Source organism: Malaclemys terrapin, chromosome 20, assembly GCF_027887155.1.
Source record: "Malaclemys terrapin pileata isolate rMalTer1 chromosome 20, rMalTer1.hap1, whole genome shotgun sequence".
Taxonomy (NCBI): Eukaryota; Metazoa; Chordata; order Testudines; family Emydidae; genus Malaclemys; species Malaclemys terrapin.
Genome location: NC_071524.1, coordinates 400,666 through 418,523, shown reverse-complemented (window position 1 = coordinate 418,523; position 17,858 = coordinate 400,666). Strand labels below are relative to the sequence as shown.

General features: G+C 65.4%; 1 protein-coding gene across 4 annotated transcripts; it reads left to right on the top strand.

Annotated features, from left to right (window-relative positions):
- Positions 1 to 441: 441 nt before the first annotated feature.
- Positions 442 to 17,806, top strand: LOC128826722 (brain-specific angiogenesis inhibitor 1-associated protein 2-like). 4 transcript variants are annotated; one of them, XM_054010160.1, is made up of 14 exons: positions 442 to 593; positions 3,355 to 3,430; positions 4,390 to 4,476; positions 5,569 to 5,630; positions 6,018 to 6,089; positions 6,605 to 6,742; positions 8,221 to 8,373; positions 9,165 to 9,377; positions 9,718 to 9,955; positions 11,206 to 11,386; positions 11,838 to 11,909; positions 12,232 to 12,406; positions 12,965 to 13,008; positions 13,231 to 17,806. In XM_054010160.1, the coding sequence occupies exons 1-14, from the start codon at positions 546 to 548 to the stop codon at positions 13,301 to 13,303; spliced, it is 1,632 nt and encodes a 543-aa protein (XP_053866135.1). In that variant the 5' UTR covers positions 442 to 545; the 3' UTR covers positions 13,304 to 17,806. The 4 variants fall into 4 exon arrangements, with proteins under 4 accessions (XP_053866135.1, XP_053866134.1, XP_053866137.1 ...); XM_054010159.1 differs by having other exon boundaries at positions 11,203 to 11,386; XM_054010161.1 differs by lacking the exon at positions 442 to 593 and adding an exon at positions 1,093 to 1,203 and having other exon boundaries at positions 11,203 to 11,386.
- The last annotated feature ends 52 nt before the right edge of the window (positions 17,807 to 17,858 follow it).

The following is a 17,858-nucleotide window of genomic DNA, read 5'->3' as shown; positions in this document are numbered from 1 at the left end:
GGGGTTAGTCTGTCTCTTTAAATATGTAAATGAGCCAAAGAGGCCGCGCCCATTTCATGCTAAACTGGCCCAGATTGGGAGGGGCGGGGCGGTCGCGGGCGACTCCTGATTGGCTGGAAAGTTTCTTTTCAGGCTGGAGTTTTGGCAGGACCTTTCTGTGTCTGTCTCTCTCACTGGGTCCTATCGCGCCCCCCCCCCCCGCGCACCCCTCCCCGAACCTCCCATAACCCCTCCCTCGCAGCACCCCGCCCCCAGAAGCCCCCCCCCCCCTCCGCAACTCCTTCTTCCCCTCCTGGAATCCCCCCGCTTTCTGCGCCCCCCACATCCCTCCCCATAAACTCTGACCCCCAACCCTCACCCACCCCCTCTTTCCCCAGCCCCCCCAACCCCGCTCCCCTGCCCCCTCCCTTCCTGCCCCCCCAACTCCGCCCTCCCACCCGCTGGTGCTGCCGACCCCGCCCTCCGCCCCTTCCCTCCCCCCCAGCCCTCCGGTCCCTGCCTCGGGGCTCGCTGCGTCCCAGCTCCGGCCGGTCCCCGGCGCCAGCATGTCCCGCTCCGACGAGGTCAACCGGCTCACGGAGAGTGTCTATAGGGTGAGCCCCGCCGGCTCCCCCCCCCCCCCCGCCGGTCTTTTCCCTGTTCCCCCCTCCGGCTCCCCCGCGCCGGTCCCTTCCCTGCCCCCCCGGACGGCTCCCACCCCCCCCACCGGTCCCTTCCTTGCCCCCCCGCCTCCTTCTCTGCCCCCCCTCCGGCCCCCCTTGCCTGCGCAGTTGGCCCCGGCCGCGCTTCCCCCCCCCCCCCCCCCGGCTCCCTCCATCTCTCTCGCCCGGAGCTTTTCTCGGTTTCCCCCCGCTGGAGTCCGGAGCCCCTTTGTTAGCCTGGCAGGGAAGAGTTTGGGGAAGTGTTTTGGGGCGGGGGGGGGGTGACGGTGGCGGGTGCATATGGGGGGCTGGGTTCTGATCTCAGCGCCCCCTGGGTTCAATCCAGAGTCACCCTTGTTTGCAGCGGGGCCAGGTTCTGATCCCAGTTCCCCCCGGGGTCAATCCGGAGTCACCCCTGATTGCAGCGGGGCCGGGTTCTGACCTCAGCCCCCCAGCTCCATCCAAAGGCTTTTCACTGTGGAGATCAGGATTCCCCCTGGCGCTTTGACCCGTTCCTGTTCGGCAGGGAAGGAAGGGGAAAAACGAACCCACAAACGCTGGGGTGAGGGAGAGGGTCGGGGCCGGGGAGATGGTTTCCTGCCTATGTCACTGGCGGGTTCATTTGGAGTCCACGAGGAGCATCAGGCACTGGGGTCTCGGCTCCCTTCTATCCATCCAGCCATCCTCCCACACACCCCGCCATCCCCATCTGCACCCCGCCATCCCCAATCTAATCTCTCCGTCCTCCCCCAGTTACGCCAGCCACGGCGCTGGCCCTGGGACCCCTCCTTCCCTCCCCCTCCATGCAGCCCCCAGGACGGGTCCCCCCCAGGACGGGATCTGATCCCCAAAGGGCTGGTGTGCTGTGCACTGTGTGTGGCCCCTGTCCCAGCTGACCAGGAGCCTGGGGGATTAGATGGGGGGGGGGGCGCTGCAATTTCTGGCTGGATCAGATTCTTTCAAAAGGCTAATTCGTTCCCGGGGAAACGGCCTGTGGGAGCTGAGAGAAATCGGGCTGGGCTCCAGACGCCTCTCGGATCCGCTCCCCCCCCCCCGAGCCTGGGGGCCAGGAAACAGCCCCTGCTCAGGGCCCCCCCGCTACACCCCCTCTGGCTCCACTGTTTCCATGAGGCGGATCAGTCCATCTGTCCGTCCTCACCCCTGCGTCTACATGTCTAGGGATAGCTACATGTCCTAGTTTGTTATTGTAGGGCCTACGTAGGCTGCTTTGCCATTGTAGGGTTGCTTGGGAACCCAGGAGTCCTGGCTTCCAGCCCCCCCAATCACTAGACTCCCTTCCCCTCCCAGAGCCAGGGAGAGAACCCAGGAGTCCTGGCTCCCCCTCCCCCACGGGGACAGTCTTTGCGCCCGACCCGCTGTCCCCAAAGCCATCGGGCTGAGCCGACTGATCCAGGCTGAGCCGGCGCTGGGCTCCCGTGTGTCGGGCGGGGAAGGGCTGGCAGCCGGCCGCAGCCCAGCACCCGGGGCCTCCGCTCCAGCCAGGCGCCCTCCTGCTGGGGCAGCCGGGCCGGGCCTGGCACTGATAGGCCCTCAGCCGGCCCCGTCTGGCGCCCCTAATCCCCAGCAGGTGGCAGAGCCCCGGGGCTCAGTATAGTGTCTGTCCTTCCCCTCTCCGTCCGTCCCTCCCCCCCACCCACCGTCATCTGTCCATCCATCTTCACACCCCCCACCCCTCTGTCCATCCGTACGTCCACCCCTCTATCCAGCTGTCCGTCCATCCCTCTCCCCCACCCCCCATCATCTGTCCATCCATCTTCACACACTTCCATCTGTCCGTCCGTCCCCCCACCCCTCTGTCCGTCCCCCCACCCCTCTGTCCATCCGTACGTCCACCCCCCACCCCTCTAGCCATCCATCCCCACGCACCTCCTCATTTGTCCCTCTCTCCGTCCATCCACCTGTCTGTCCATCCCCATACTCACCCCCTCCACCCACTGCTCTGTCTGACCATCCCCATATGTGCTCCGTCCGTCCGTCCATCCCCATTCCCATCCATCCCGCTCCACACACTCCCTGGATCCGTCCCTCGCTCCCCCTCCTAGCACCCCAGTCACCCCTCCAAGTGTCACTTTGCTTAGGAATAAAATATCTTGGTGTCCTACAATGTAAATCTTCAAAAACAAGGAGTCTGGTGGCACCTTAAAGACTAACCAATTTATTTGGGCATAAGCTTTCGTGTGTGAAAAACCCACTTCTTCAAATGCAAATGCAATGTAAATCCTGCCACCCCCAACCCAGGATACCCAGCCCCCATGCCCCACCACAGAGGGGTCGCATCCTGGTGTCGGGTGAGGGGTCCCCGTAAACCCAACCCACGCACCCCACCCTAGAGGGGCTGTATCCCGGCACCAGCCAATGGGTTTGTGTATATCCAACCCCATGCCCCACCCAAGAGAGGCCATGTCCAAGTGCTGGGCGAGGGGTCCCCTTATACCCAGCCCCCCTGCCCCACCCCAGAGGGGCCGGGTCCCAGCATGGGACGAGGGATATACCCTGCACCCCACCCCAGAGGGGCTGCGTCCCAATGCTAGGCGAGGGGCACCGGATAACCCGCCCCCTGCCCCAACCCCCCTGGTATCCGCCTTCCCCTTGTGCCTCCCCATGGTATCCTGTCCCCCCTGTCCCAGGGGGGTTGGGGCCCCGTCCCAGCACGAGCACTGTGGAGCTGTGATCACCCCCCTGTTTGGTGCAGGTGATTCTGGACCAGTTCAACCCCAGCCTGAGGAGTTTTGTCACGATGGGGAAGAGTTACCAACGAGCACTCTCAGGTAAACCGTGATTTCCCCACGGACCCCCCAGCCCATCCCAGCCCTGGGGCCGGATGGGAGCCAGCGCCCCCTAGAGGGGAAAGGCCCCTGTCACGGAGTCCCCGGGCGATGCTCTGGAACCGCTCCCCACAAAGCCAGTCAGGACTTTGGGGAGCCTCCTCTCCCATGGAGCAGACCGTCTTCAGGGCAAGAAGCTCACACGGCTTCACCTCCTGGGTCTGACCTTGGAGCATTCAGCATCTGCCCCTCCGTGCGCTTCCCACAGCGAGTCCGCCCAGGCGGGGTCCTGGGGAAGCCAGAGGGTTCTGCACCCCCACTTCGCAGTCAGACGTGACTCTCAGCCAGCCAGTAACACAGAGGTTTATTAGATGACAGGAACATGGTCTAAAACAGAGCTTGTAGGTACAGCGGCGAACGGGACCCCTCAGCCAGGTCCATTCTGGGGCCCAGCGAGCCAGACACCCGCGTCTGCACTAACTTCCTGTCCCCAGCCAGCTCCAAACTGAAACCCCCTCCAGCCCCTCCTTCTCTGCTGAGTTCCTGTCCCAGGCCAGGAGGTCACCTGATCTCTTTGTTCACCTTTAGCTATTCCCTTGCAGGGGGCAAGGGCCCCAGCCATTTGTTGCCACGATACAGAGTGTCGGCCATTTATGCACACTGGAGACTTAAGAAATGCATAGGGGAAACTGAGGCACCCACACAGTATTCAGAGGAAACATTAAGAACAGTCCCACTTGCGTCACAGCCCTGTGCCCCATTTCCCGCCCCCCTGAGCCAGCCAGTCCCTGCCCTGGGGCCGGATGGGAGCCGGCGCCCCCTAGAGGGGAAAGGCCCCATGTCCCATTCCCTGCCCCCCTGAGCCAGCCAGTCCCTGCCCTGGGGACGGATGGGAGCCGGCACCCCCTAGAGGGGAAAGGCCCCATGTCAATCACTCCCTCCTGCGCTCTCTCTCCCGGCAGGGGTGACCGTAGCGGCCAAGGGTTATTTCGACGCCCTGGTGAAGCTGGGGGAATTGGCCAGCGACAGCCAAGGGTCCAAGGAACTGGGTAGGTGATGCCTGGGACAGAGGGCTGGGTGCGGGGAGGGGGCTGGGCCATCTGCTCCAGGGCAGATCCACGGGCCCATCTACCCCGGTATCCTGCCTCCTCCTTGCCCCCGGATCAGAGCTATGGGCCCAGGGCCCCTGGCATCCCGCACCCCACCCCACACCCCAGATCTCCGTGCTGGGGGGTTCCTGCTGCAGGAAGATGTTGTTTTCCTGCTGGAAGCCAGGATTTCCTCCCATCTCCACTCCCCCATCCGGGGCTGGGCCGGCCTTGGACTGTGTGGGGGCAGGGGAGTGTATCCGTGTCCTGAGAATTCCCCCCTCCCCCCCACCCCGCCACTACCATAGCTCAAGGCCCAGCCGTCCCCCTTCGCCTTGCCTAGCAACCCCCACCCCCAGGTTCCAGCTTTAACCCTTCACGGCCTGGGGGGCCAGCTCCCCCCCCCACTCTGCTACCAGGGCCTAAATGTCCCCTCCCCCAGGGTGTGACCTGTCTGGGGGGTGGGAAGGGGGAGTTGAGAGGCTAGGGGGGCTCAAAGAGGCGGTGGGGGTGGAGTGAGGGGGGCTGAAGGGGGGATTGTGTCCCTCTGCCTCTGGGGGAGGGGACCATGGTGCACATTGGGGTTGTGTGCATGTGGGGCGGTGCATGCAGGGGTGATGAACCGGGGTGGGGGCGTGTAGCAGGTGGTGGGTGTCTGGGAATTTGGAGAGGGGATTGTGGGTGTGCAAATTGTGGCAGGTGTGTGCAGGTTGTGGGAGGGGTGTGTGTGTGTGGGGGGTGCAGATGGTGGGAACCGGAAGGTGGGTGTGCGCAGACAGGCAGAGTGCGAGTTGTAGGGCAGTGTGAGGGTGACCGCGGGGAGCCCCCACATTGTGTGACTGGCTGTGGGGGGGAGCCGGCCCCGCTCGCCACGGCTAATGTGATAGTGCCGGGCGTGTGTGGGCGATGTGTGTTAACGGGTGGGGGGCCCTGCTCACACGCGTGTGTGAAAGGTGAGCCTGGCCCCGGGTGAGGGGGGCAGATGGGACCAGGGGATTATGGGATGGATTAATGCCCCCCCACACACACACCTGTCGTTTCCCCGTCCCCCAGGGGACACCCTGTTCCAGATGGCCGAGGTGCATCGCCAGATCCAGGTGCAGCTGGAGGAAACGGTGAGTATCTCCCCCCCCCCCGGCATCACGTTATCCCTCCCCCCCCCCGGGTTACCCTCCCCAGCTAGCTCCCCACCTCCCCAAAGCCATGGGGCGCCTCCCACCCGCCTTCTCAGCCCCCCCCACAGGACCCCCCCCACACACCCAGAACTGCTCATTCATGGAGAACAGTTGTGGGGGGGGGGGATGGGACCCTGGGTTCTTAGCTGGGGGGGGGGATGGGATACCATGGGGGGCACAAGGGGAGAGGGGATACCGCGGGGGTTGGGGTGACATGAGGGGGGGATATCATGGGGGAGGTGTACTGGGGGGAGGGGATCCCTTGTTCACTGTCCCCCTCTCACCCCCCTACTCTGTTCCCCCTCCCCCCCCCCCCCCCCCCCGTAGCTGAAGCTTTTCCACTCGGAGCTGCTGGCCCAGCTGGAGCAGAAACTGGAGCTAGATGTGAAGTACCTGCTGGTGAGAGGCCCCCGTGCGGTTCCCTCCAGCCCTGCGGGGGGGCCCCGGTCCGGTGCCTGCTGCCCCCCTGTGCCCACCAGCCCCCCTGCACCCAACCCAGCGCCCCTGACTCCCCTCCAGACTCCCCATGGACCCCCCATTTTCCCCTTTCCAATTTCCCGCCCCCACCAAAGTCTTTGGCCCATTGTGGCTGGGAAACGGGTTTGCCAGCTCCCTGCCTCAGTTTCTCCAATTGCACCATTCATAAGTTCAGACACAGATTGAGGTCCCTGTCACACTGGGTGTTGCGTGCACGCGCGCACACACAAACACACACCATGACTGAGATGTGGGGGGGTCCCCGTCACGTTGCACAGAACCCCCTCTGACTGAGATCTGGTGGTCCCTGTCGTACTGGACGCTGCACAGACCGAGCTGGTCCTGCTTAGGGTCCTGGGGAGTCCCGTTCTCTCTCCCCCCAGCCCCGTCCCCGGGGCGAGCTGACCCCCCCCCACCGCTTTCCCGCGCCCCCGCAGGCCACCCTGAAGAAGTACCAGAGTGAGCACCGGGCCAAGGCGGAGGCCATTGAGAAGTGCCAGGCCGAGCTGAAGAAACTGCGCAAGAAATGTCAGAACAGCAAGAACCCCCAGAAATACGGGGACCGCGAGGTGCAGGTGAGGGGGAGTGGGGCTGGGGGGGGCATGAGGTGCAGGGGACAGGAGGGCTGCAGGGGGAGGGTCTCCCCGGGGGTGGGGACTAGGAGGTGCTGGGGAGGGTAAATCTGGTGGGGGGCACTTAATCTGGGAGCAAGGTCTGGAATAGGGGTCTGGAATAGAGCCGCCCCGAACATGCCCGCACATGAGCCCAACACGCTAAAACACGGGGAAACGCTAACACGTATGGCGCACACGGTGTTCCCGGGCTGGAATGGGGTAGGCGTGTAATGTACACGCCAATGCGCAGTACATACGTGACAGACAGCCACACCCAGGCACATGCGTGGGCACACAGGCACTGGGAAAAGCCTCTATACCTCCAGGGCTGGCCGACCGGGGAGAGAGGGGGGCCGAAAGGACCCCAGGCCACAACCCCCCCGTCTCCTCAGCCCCCCCAAGGGGCCCCTGGCAACGAGGGGCAGAGCTTGGGAAAACAATGGGATCGGCCAGGCTCCCGCAGGAGACACCGGGCCGTCACGTCCGGCCGGAAACCGCAGCAGGATTTCAGCGCTGGAGGCGGGGGGAGGCCGGGGCAGCTTGGGAACTCCCCCGCCCCACTCCCTGTGGCGCCCCCGGCGGGTAGAGGCGGGCGTTGCTGTCTTGGGAACGGTAGCTCGGGGCGTGGGCGGGATCGGGGCCCCGAGGGGCTCGCAGCTCTGAAGGGTTTTTAACATTCTTTGGCCAGCTGGTGCCTGGGACCCTAATCTCCATAAGGGGCTTTGGATGGATGGATTGGGGGGGGGGGGGGCGGGGACATACGCTGGGGGGGCACCCACACGGGGTGCAGGGGGAGACACAATTGGGGGATGCGGAGTGGAATAGTTTCTGGCAGGTGTCTCCTGCCCCTCCCCACGTAGTTCTCTGCCCCCCCCGCCTCTGCTCAAGGGTCTCCCCCCCCCCCCGCACTGCCTCCCCTCGCCCCTCATTAGCATGTCAGGCGCCTGCTCCTTCCCCTCCCCCCCGCCCGCTCCCCGCCTTGGCTCTGGAAGGCCCCCCTTTGTCGGCACCCATTGCCTGGGGAACCATTACTTCGGGGTCACGGCCCCCATTCTACAGGCTGCCAGGGGGAAGGGGGGAAGTGGGGTTGGCAAGGGGTGGTGGTGGTGGTAACCCTTCCCCCCACCAGGGCCTGCTATGGGGAGGGGGGAAGGAGAGTGTGTGGGGGGGTGTTAACCCTTCCCCCGCCAAATCCAATGTGGAATGTCAGGGTCTGATGTGGGGGTGTTGGGGTCCAATGGGGCGTGTCAGGGTCTGATGTGGGGGGCTATTTGGGGTTTGATATGGGGTGTCAGGCCAATATGGGGGGATTATCTGTGGTCAGATGCAGGGTTGGTATCTAGGCTCAGCTCTGAAGTGGTGAGGTCTGATATTGGGGTGATTCCCCCCCCCATGCTCTGATGCCCCCTTGGGACTCTTTTCTCCCCCCCCCCCACCAGTACGTAGAGGTGATGAGTGCCAAGCAGAGCGAGCTGGACCGTTTTGTGGCGGAGGGATACAAGGCTGCTCTGACCGAGGAGCGTCGGCGATACTCATTCCTGGTGGATCGCCAGTGCGCTGTGTCCAAGCACTTCAGTGCCTATTATGCCAAGGTGAACTGCCCGCCCCATATCCCTCCGCCCCCGTGGGATCCCTCCATCCCCTGGGGAGGGGGCACGCACACCCGTATCCCTCTGCCCTGAATCCTTCCACCTGCTGGGGAGGGGGCCGCACGCCCCGTATCCTTCCACCCCATATCCATCCGTCCCGTATCCTTCCATCCTTTGGGGAAGGGGCTGCACACCCCGTATCCTTCCACCCCATATCCCTCCGCCCTGTATCCTTCCATCCATTGGGGAAGGGGCTGCACACCCCATATCCTTCCACCCCGTATCCTTCCACCCCATATCCCTCCGCCCTATATCCTTCCATCCGCTGGGGAGGGGGCCGTACGCCCCATATCCTTCCACCCCATATCCCTCCGCCCTGTATCCTTCCATCCATTGGGGAAGGGGCTGCACACCCCGTATCCTTCCACCCCATATCCCTCCGCCTGCTGGGTAGAGGTCACGCACTTCCCGTATCCTTCCATCCTGTATCCCTCTGCCCGCACAAAGAGCCCCCTAGTGGGACGTCACCTGCATCCTTCCATCTTGTGGGCCCCATCAGAGCGGGGGGGTACCTGGTGGGGGGGCAGTGTGGATGAGTCCCCAGAGGGCAGCACAGGCCCCATGTTAGGGGGATGTGGGGGAGTGGTGTCGTTCCTATGGGGCCCTGGTTGGGGGTCACGCTGTGGACTGGGTGCGGGGGGAGTGGGAGCCCCGTGGAGGGTGGGGGCTCCCCTGGCTGGGCATGTGGTGCAGTCTAGTGCCCCCCTCACCCATCTCTGCCCCCTGCCCCGCAGGTGAAGGAGCTGCTGGGGGCCAAGCTGCCCGGCTGGCAGCAGTCCTGCGTCCAGCCCACCCGCCTGCCTGACCGCGCTCTGGCCCTGGTGAAGCAGACGGCCAACAGCCCTGCCGCGCCCGCCATCTCCGACCCGCTACCCGCCCCCCAGCCCCTGGAGGTGCCCCCCGAGCTGGCACCCCTGCTGGGGGGCGGGGGGCTGGCCCTCAACCACGTATGTCTCTGCCCACGGGGGATGGGGAGGGGCGCCATTGCCAGAGGGTGGGGCTCCTCGGGAAAGACCCGGACTCCTGGGTCCCTTTTCCAACGGGGATGGTGACTTGGGCACTACGGGAGAGGGGTAGGGTCCCCCTGGCACTGACCCGGACTCCTGGGTCCAATCCCGAAGGGCAGAGCCCCTGGAACGGCGACTCAGACACCTGGGTCCATTTTCCAAGGGCAGAGCCCCTGGGAGGGTCACCCAGACACCTGGGTCCCCAAACCCAACTGGGAGGGTGATGCTGATCCCCAGTGAGCAGAGCCCCTCCCCCCTCCCCCCGTCTCTCCCTCCGCAGCGCGTCTCACTGCAGGAAGCGACTCCGCTCCCCAACGGCGACTCTCACCGCACCCGGGGCTCCCGTGACCTGGGGCACCCGCCCGCCAGCGAGCCCCTCACCGTCCCGCTAGGCCTGCCGGCCCTGCAGCCCGCACCAGCCATGCAGACCCCCCCTCCGCCCAGGGCCAGCGATGGCTACTCCTGTACCCTGCCCATCCCCCGCAAAGCCTCTGCGGAGACCCGCCTCGCCACGCTCAGTAAGTGCCCGCCGGTGCCCCTCACTCCCGACCCGCAGCCCCTGCTAGCCCAGCCCTGCCCCCCGCAGCCTTGCCGGTGCCCCTCACTCCCTACCCGCAGCCCCTGCTAGCCCAGCCCTGGGCTCCCCCAGCCCTGCCGGTGCCCCTCACTCCCGACCCGCAGCCCACTGCTAGCCCAGCCCTGGGTTCCCCCAGCCCTGCTGGTGCCCCTCACTCCCGACCCGCAGCCCCCTGCTAGCCCAGCCCTGGGCTCCCCCAGCCCTGCCGGTGCCCCTCACTCCCGACCCGCAGCCCCTGCTAGCCCAGCCCTGGGCTCCCCCCAGCCCTGCCGGTGCCTCTCACTCCCGACCCGCAGCCCCTGCTAGCCCAGCCCTGGGCTCCCCCCAGCCCTGCCGGTGCCTCTCACTCCCGACCCGCAGCCCCTGCCAGCCCAGCCCTGGGCTCCCCTCAGCCCTGCCGGTGCCCCTCACTCCCGACCCGCAGCCCCTGCTAGCCCGGCCCTGGACTCCCCCCAGCTCTGCTGGTGCCCCTCACTCCTGACCTGCAGCCCCTGCTAGCCCGGCCCTGGACTCCCCCCAGCTCTGCTGGTGCCCCTCACTCCTGACCTGCAGCCCCTGCCAGCCCGGCCCTGGGCTCCCCCAGCCCTGCCGGTGCCCCTCACTCCCGACCCGCAGCCCCCGTTAGCCCGGTCCTGGTCTGTGCTGGCCAGCTCCGCCATGTCTGCTGCTGGAGCTGAGCCTAACTGGCTCATCCCACATGTGACCCCAGATGGGGGCGTCCCAGCCCTCACTACTTTCCAGCCTCCCTGGCACATGATGCAGGCTCTGTGGGGGATATTTGGGGGGGGAGGGTGACCCCAGTCTGGGCGACTTGCCCAGCCTAAGCCAATTAAGAGTCCAGCGCTGAGCGGCTTGTTCCGATTTCGTATCCTGGACTGACCCGGCCGGGGCTGGGACGGGATTGGGGGGGGCTCTGCGAGTTCCTGGCCAGACAGAATCCCCCCCTCCTGAGATCTCCTCTCCCCCCCAATCCAGCTTTTATCTCTACCCCTGGTTCCCCTCCTCTGAGCTCCTGCAGGCACTCTCGTGTGTACCCCCGGGACACCCCAAGCCCCCCCAATGCCCTCCTCTAAGACACCCCCCCCACATATCCCCCATGTGCCCCTTTCTCAGTCTCTTGGCCCCTCTCCAGGGGCAGGAAGGGGGGGCAATCCGCAGCCTGACTCTCCCTTCTTTCCCCCCCCCCAGCAGAGAACAGGACCCTGCCGCGGGTCGGGGCGCTGGCCGAGCGGCGCCGGGTCCAGGCCGTGTTCTCCCACGCGGCCGGCGACAGCAGCACCCTGCTCACCTTCCAGGAGGGCGACGTCATCGCGCTGCTGGTGGCCGAGGCCCGGGACGGCTGGCACTACGGGGAGAATGAGGCCACCTGCATGTGAGCCCCTCCCGCTTGTGCTAACCACTAGCCCCCCCTTCTCTCCCACAGCTGGGAGAGAACCCAGGAGTCCTGGCTCCCACCCCCTCTCCTCTCCCCTTCCACAGCCGGGGAGAGAACCCAGGAGTCCTGGCTCTCAGCCCCCCCTCCCCTCCTCTCCCACAGCCAGGGAGAGAACCCAGGAGTCCTGGCTCCCGTCCCCCTCCCCCAGCCGGGGAAAGAACCCAGGAGTCCTGGCTTCCAGGCTCACTCCCCCACTAGACCCCCCCCCCCTCCCCTCTCAGAGCCGGGCATGATGAATCGGGGCTCCTGGGTTCCAAGTCCCCGGTCCAGATCTGGGTCCCGGCAGGGCCCTCGCTGGGCTCTGTGGGGCTGTGAACTTAGCCGCCCCCTGGGAGGAGGGTCCGGGCGTGTCTCCATCCTGCCTGACCTCTGCTCCCCCCACCCCCAGGAAAGGCTGGTTCCCTTTCTCGTACACCCGTCCCGTCCCCCCTGCCGAGAGCCCCGAGAAACCCCACGGCAGGTGAGCTGGGGGCTGGGCGTGCCACATGGTGGGATGGGGGAGGAGGAATAGGGGGTGACAGATGGAGGAGGCGGGGCTGGGACTGGGGAGGGAGGGGGCTGGGAGAGGGTGTGGGGGCCAGGCAGTGGTACTGAGTTGCGGGGAAGGGGTGGGGGAATGGGGCAAGGTAGAGGGAGGGGAGCAGAGTGGGCTGCGGGGGTGCTGAGCTGGTGGCAGGATGCGGGGCACAGAGAGGGGGAGATTGGGGCCAGGGTAGAGGGAGTATGGGGGGGCACTGTTTAGCTCCAGGGCCTCGTTTTAACCCCATCTCTCCCCCCCCCAGTTTTCCCCTGAGCAAACTCAACAGCAGCAGCACGGGGACCCTGGACAAAGTGGGGTGCATGGCCCCCAGCCCGGAGGGGGGTCACGGGGGGGCCACCTTGCGCTATGCCCCCTCCCCCCGCTCCAGCACCTTCCGCCAGCGCCCCTATAGCATGATGAACCCTGATCTGTCACAGGTGAGTTGGGGGAGGAGCTTCCAGGCGAGCCCCTCCCCACTTCTCGGGGCACAGCTCCTCCCCCCCCCACCGTCTCTCCTCCTGAGGCCTGGAGCCTGCTGCCCAGCCCTGGGCGCACCCCAACCCTCGAGACTCCCCACCCACCGCCCGGCACCCAGCCACGCCTCCAGGGTGCTAGCCCAGCCGGGGGCCCGTAGCCTCGGGAGCCGTTCCGTTGCAATGGCCGGGCACTTCACGTCGATGACCCTCTGTTGGTGGTGCTTTGCCTGCCCACCCCCGGGGTGCCAGGCTGGCCGGGGGCACAGGGGGCCAGCAGCATGGCACGGAGACAGGGAGCGAATTGGTCGGTTGTCCAGTGCCCCCAAATTACCACCAAGGGGGCCCCACTGAGGAACTCCACACCCCGTCCTCCTGCAATCCCCACCACCAGCTGCCACCTGGCGGCAAGTGTGGGCATTGCAGGGCCAGCCTGGTGATTGCCACGTGCCCCACCCCCTGTGCCCCCCCCCCCCCCGTCTCACCCTCCGGCTAATGTGATTCTCTCCTTCCTCTTCCCAGTTAGCGAACGAATTTGGGAGCCCCCCGAACTCCTCCCCATCCAGGTGAGAGCAGCGAGGTCCGCGCCCTGGGGCTCCCACCCCGGGGCTCTAAACCTAGGATTCTCCCCTCTCAATGGCCCTAGTGCCACATTCACCCCCCCCAACCCCCCACCTATCAGGATAACCTCCCCCCCGGGCACTAGCACCCAGATATATGTCCCCGCCCCCCTTCAGCTCCCACTGAGGCCCCATGACCCGTGCCCTCTCTCTCCCCCCCCCCTCCAGGTCTAACCCCTTCGCTCACGTCAGGCTGAAACGGACGGTGACCAACGACCGCTCGGCCCCGCTGATCCAGTGAGGCCCCGGGCACCCGCCGATCGCCCCCTGGGGGAGAGATGCCAGGAGCCCCCCGCTCGGGAAGGACTGGGGAACTGGCGGGGGGCCTCCCCCCTATGCAGCCCGCAGCTCCGTCTAGTGGCTGCTTTGCAGAAGAGCATCTCAACAGCCGGGCTCGGGCCGTATCACGCAGCGGGAGGGTTCGGGGTTCGAATCCTGCCGGCGATGCCTGGAGTGGGGGGAGCAGGAATGGAGCTGGGCCCCGGGGAGCCACAGGGTGGGGGAAAGGAGGGGGAGAGGCTGCCCCCCGAGATAGAAATGCCTCCTGAGGGCTCTGCTATGGGTTACGTGTGTATCTGTCCGTCCCCCCTTGCACCCCTCTGTCATCTCCCTACACACATCCATCCCCTCCGCACTCCTCTGTCTGCCCCCAGGCCCCCCTCTATCCGTCTGTCCTGTGCACACATCCGTTCCCCTGCCCACCCCTCTACCCATCGGTCCCAGCTCCCCCAGGGGGGCTGCTACGCCCTAGCATTTCACCAGGCCTTTGGAGGAGCCCGAGGCCCCGCCCTTCCCCCCTGGGCTCCAGCCCCCCTGCTTCCCCCTGGGAGCTCTGCCCAGCCGACCCGCCAGAGCCAGCCGCCTGGGGGAAGCCCCTCACCCCCTGCAGGGCCCCCCGGTAGCGCTGCCCGGATGTGGGGAGCCCAGAGGTTCGCCATCCACCACTGCCTCGGGCCATTGTCCCTGCTGGGTTCCCGGCCGGAGCGTCCCCTCCCCAGGGGGGTGAATTGCCCCACGGCAGGTGGCATGTAACCGGGGCAGGTGGCTAACGGAAGGCCGGTTTTTAAGCCCGGCTTCCGTGCCAGGCCAACGGGGTGAAACTCGAGGGCAGAGCAGAAGGCGTCCAGAGGTGGGTGAAGGCGGGTCGGTGGGGAAGGGAAATCCCTGTCTCGCCCAGCGGCTGGAATCCGAGGGGGCAACCGACGTGTGGCCAAGGGGGTGGGTGGGTCTAGCATCCTTGAACAAGGCTCTGAAGCAAAGCCGGCCGGGCCCAGGGGGAAGGGGGTGGTTAAAAGACAGGGGACAAAGGGGAAAGGGACAGTTTTCAGACCGGAGAGCGGTAGATGGGGGGGGGGGGGGGCCCTAGGGTCTGGGCTGGGCAGCGTACTCAGAAAGGCAAACAGGGTGAACGCTGAGCAAACGCAGACGAGACAAACTGATTCCGGCTCATTAAGTCCAAAGCGCCCGGCGAAGAGCCCCCAAAAGATCTCCTCAAACAGGGGGACTGGGCCATGAAACGTGGGGTTGAGAAACATGACGCTGGAAACCGTCATCCCAGCCGGACCTACGCCAGGAAGGGATCTAGATGAGCAGGTACCACCCGAGACCGAGATGGCGGAGTCGGGATCGTTCGCTGCAAACGGCAGGTAACAGGAGGTTAGGAACCGTGAGGAAACGGGGGAAGAATTGGACAGACAACACCCTAGTGCCGCTCTATCAACCCAGGGCGCGCCCACCCCTTGAGTACGGCGGGCGGTTCGGGTCGCCCCAGCTCCAAACAGAGCTGTTGGCGTTGGGAAAGGTGTGGAGAAGGTCAGAGAAATGATGCGGGAGTGGAACAGCTTCTGCTGAGGAGAGACGAAAAGGACGGACACCGTTCAGAGACGGCGAAGGGGGATGTGAGAGAGGGCTGTGAAATCGGGACGGGGATGGAGACGGGGAACGGGGAAGTGCTAGTGACCCCTTCACGTGAGGTGAGAACCAGGGCTCAGCCGATGAAATGAAAACAAACCGACGGCAGCACCGTCAACCTGAGGAACTCCCTGCCGGGGGATGCTGGGAAGGGCGAAAGTCGAACGGGGTTCGAGAGTGGGTCCAGCACTGGTGGTCACGGGGGCAACCCAGGCTCTGGGTGTCCCTAAACCTCTGCCTGCCCGAAGCCGAGAGCGGCCGATGGGGGCGCTCATGCGACAGTCGCCCTGTTCTGTTCATTCTCCGTGACACAGTGGGCCCTGGCCACTGGCGGCGACAAGCCACTGGGCCGGCGGGACCCTTGGTTGGCCCCAGCGCGACTGTTCTTCCCTGGTCCTCGGGGGCCCGTTGGCTGTGTGGTTCCTCCGTCAATCAGGGTCGCTTCCAACTGCCCCTTTAACACCCTGTTCATCCCACCCCCCGCGGTCCATGGCCCCACCCCATGGCGCCAGCTCTGTCCCGAGAGCAGCTTTGTAACCCTTCAGCCACCACAGGGGAGCCGCGCAAATCACAGAGGGAAACTGAGGCAAACATGGGCCTCAAAAATATTACAGCAAATTTCCACTTCCTCATGCCATCCATCAATATGATTTTAGGTATGCGTCCATCCATCCCTCCACATCCCCTCTATCCATCCATCCAGCCCCCAAGCCCTGTATCTATCCATCCATCTTCCCGCCTTACCCCTCCATCCATCCCCCAAGCCCTGTATCTATCCATCTTCCTCCCGTACCCCCTCTATTCATCCATCCCCCAAGTCCTGTATCCATCCATCTTCCCCCTGTACCCCCTCTATCCATCCCCCAACCCCTCTGTCTATCCACCTGTTCATCCCCTGCCCCTCTCTCCATCCATCCATCTTCCCCCAGACCTCCTGTATATATCTAACCAGCCATCCCCCAACCTCTGTATCTATCTATCCATCCCTTCTTCCACACCCCCTCTAGCCATCTTCCCCCATCCATCCCCCAACCTCTGTATCTATCTATCCATTCCTTCTTCCACACCCCCTCTATCCATCTTCCCCCATCCATCCCCCAACCTCTGTATCTATCTATCCATCCCTTCTTCCACACCCCCTCTATCCATCTTCCCCCCATCCATCCCCCAACCTCTGTATCTATCCATCCATCCCTTCTTCCACACCCCCTCTAGCCATCTTCCCCCATCCATCCCCCAACCTCTGTATCTATCTATCCATTCCTTCTTCCACACCCCCTCTAGCCATCTTCCCCCCATCCATCCCCCAACCTCTGTATCTATCCATCCATCCCTTCTTCCACACCCCCTCTAGCCATCTTCCCCCATCCATCCCCCAACCTCTGTATCTATCTATCCATCCCTTCTTCCACACCCCCTCTATCCATCTTCCCCCCATCCATCCCCCAACCTCTGTATCTATCCATCCATCCCTTCTTCCACCCCCCTCTAGCCATCCCTCCCAGCACACCCCGAACAGCTGTCTGTCTGTCCACCACCCATAGCTCTGTCCATTATGTGTCCACCTTTGCTCTATGTCTAGCCCTCTCCTGCTGACACAAGTTGCCTGGGGTGGGAACAACCCCGGACACCCTGAAAAGTGCCTTGTCTGTCCCCAGCCCCCCAGCTGGGCTACCTGCGGGGGGTGCGCTGAACTCTATGACCCCTCTTCTCTCCCCCACCCCGCCAGACTATGGCTGGAGGATGCTGTATTCAGAACTGCATCAAATAGAACCATGGATGCCCCCCCCCAGGGGAGTGCAGCACCCTCTGCTGGGCACATGGGGGGGGCAGCACCAGGCTGTGAGCTGGGGGGGGGGAGGGCTCTGTTACAGCCTTGATGTGACGGTGGGAATTACACCTAGACTGATACTAAACTGTGTGTGTGTGTGTGTGCAGCTGTCTGTGGCGCCCCCTGCTGGAGGGGCCGGGCCCTGCGCTGTGTGTGTCCCTGGCGCCCCCTGCTGGAGGGGCCGGGCCCTGCGCTCTGTGTGTGTCCCTGGCGCCCCCTGCTGGAGGGGCCGGGCCCTGCGCTCTGTGTGTGTCCCTGGCGCCCCCTGCTGGAGGGGCCGGGCCCTGCGCTCTGTGTGTGTCCCGGGCGCCCCCTGCTGGAGGGGCCGGGCCCTGCGCTCTGTGTGTGTCCCTGGCGCCCCCTGCTGGAGGGGCCGGGCCCTGCGCTGTGTGTGTGTCCCTGCGCCCCCTGCTGGAGGGGCCGGGCCCTGCGCTCTGTGTGTGTCCCTGGCGCCCCCTGCTGGAGGGGCCGGGCCCTGCGCTCTGTGTGTGTCCCTGGCGCCCCCTGCTGGAGGGGCCGGGCCCTGCGCTGTGTGTGTCCCTGGCGCCCCCTGCTGGAGGGGCCGGGCCCTGCGCTGTGTGTGTGTCCCTGGCGCCCCCTGCTGGAGGGGCCGGGCCCTGCGCTCTGTGTGTGTCCCTGGCGCCCCCTGCTGGAGGGGCCGGGCCCTGCGCTCTGTGTGTGTCCCTGGCGCCCCCTGCTGGAGGGGCCGGGCCCTGCGCTCTGTGTGTGTCCCTGGCGCCCCCTGCTGGAGGGGCCGGGCCCCGCGCTGGGTGTGTCCCTGGCGCCCCCTGCTGGAGGGGCCGGGCCCTGCACTGTGTGTGTCCCTGGCGCCTCCTGCTGGAGGGGCCGGGCCCTGCACTGTGTGTGCGTCCCTGGCGCCCCCTGCTGGAGTGGCCGGGCCCTGCGTTCTGGGTGGGTACGGGGGGCGATGGGGCAAGCCCTTCTGTAGCTTGGACAATGCTGCCTCTGACCCCAATATTAATAAAATTTAATTTAAATCCCTCCCTGAGGCCTCACTGAATACGGGGGGAGCCCGTCTCGTCCCTTCTACCTG

What these genes read in the sequence shown, in the direction of transcription:
- LOC128826722 (XM_054010159.1), top strand. Translation starts at nt 546, where the DNA reads ATGTCCCGCTCCGACGAGGTCAACCGGCTCACGGAGAGTGTCTATAGG. An exon ending in TCACGGAGAGTGTCTATAGG is followed by an intron (nt 594 to 3,354) that starts GTGAGCCCCGCC and finishes TGTTTGGTGCAG; the next exon opens with GTGATTCTGGACCAGTTCAA. An exon ending in TAGATGTGAAGTACCTGCTG is followed by an intron (nt 6,090 to 6,604) that starts GTGAGAGGCCCC and finishes GCGCCCCCGCAG; the next exon opens with GCCACCCTGAAGAAGTACCA.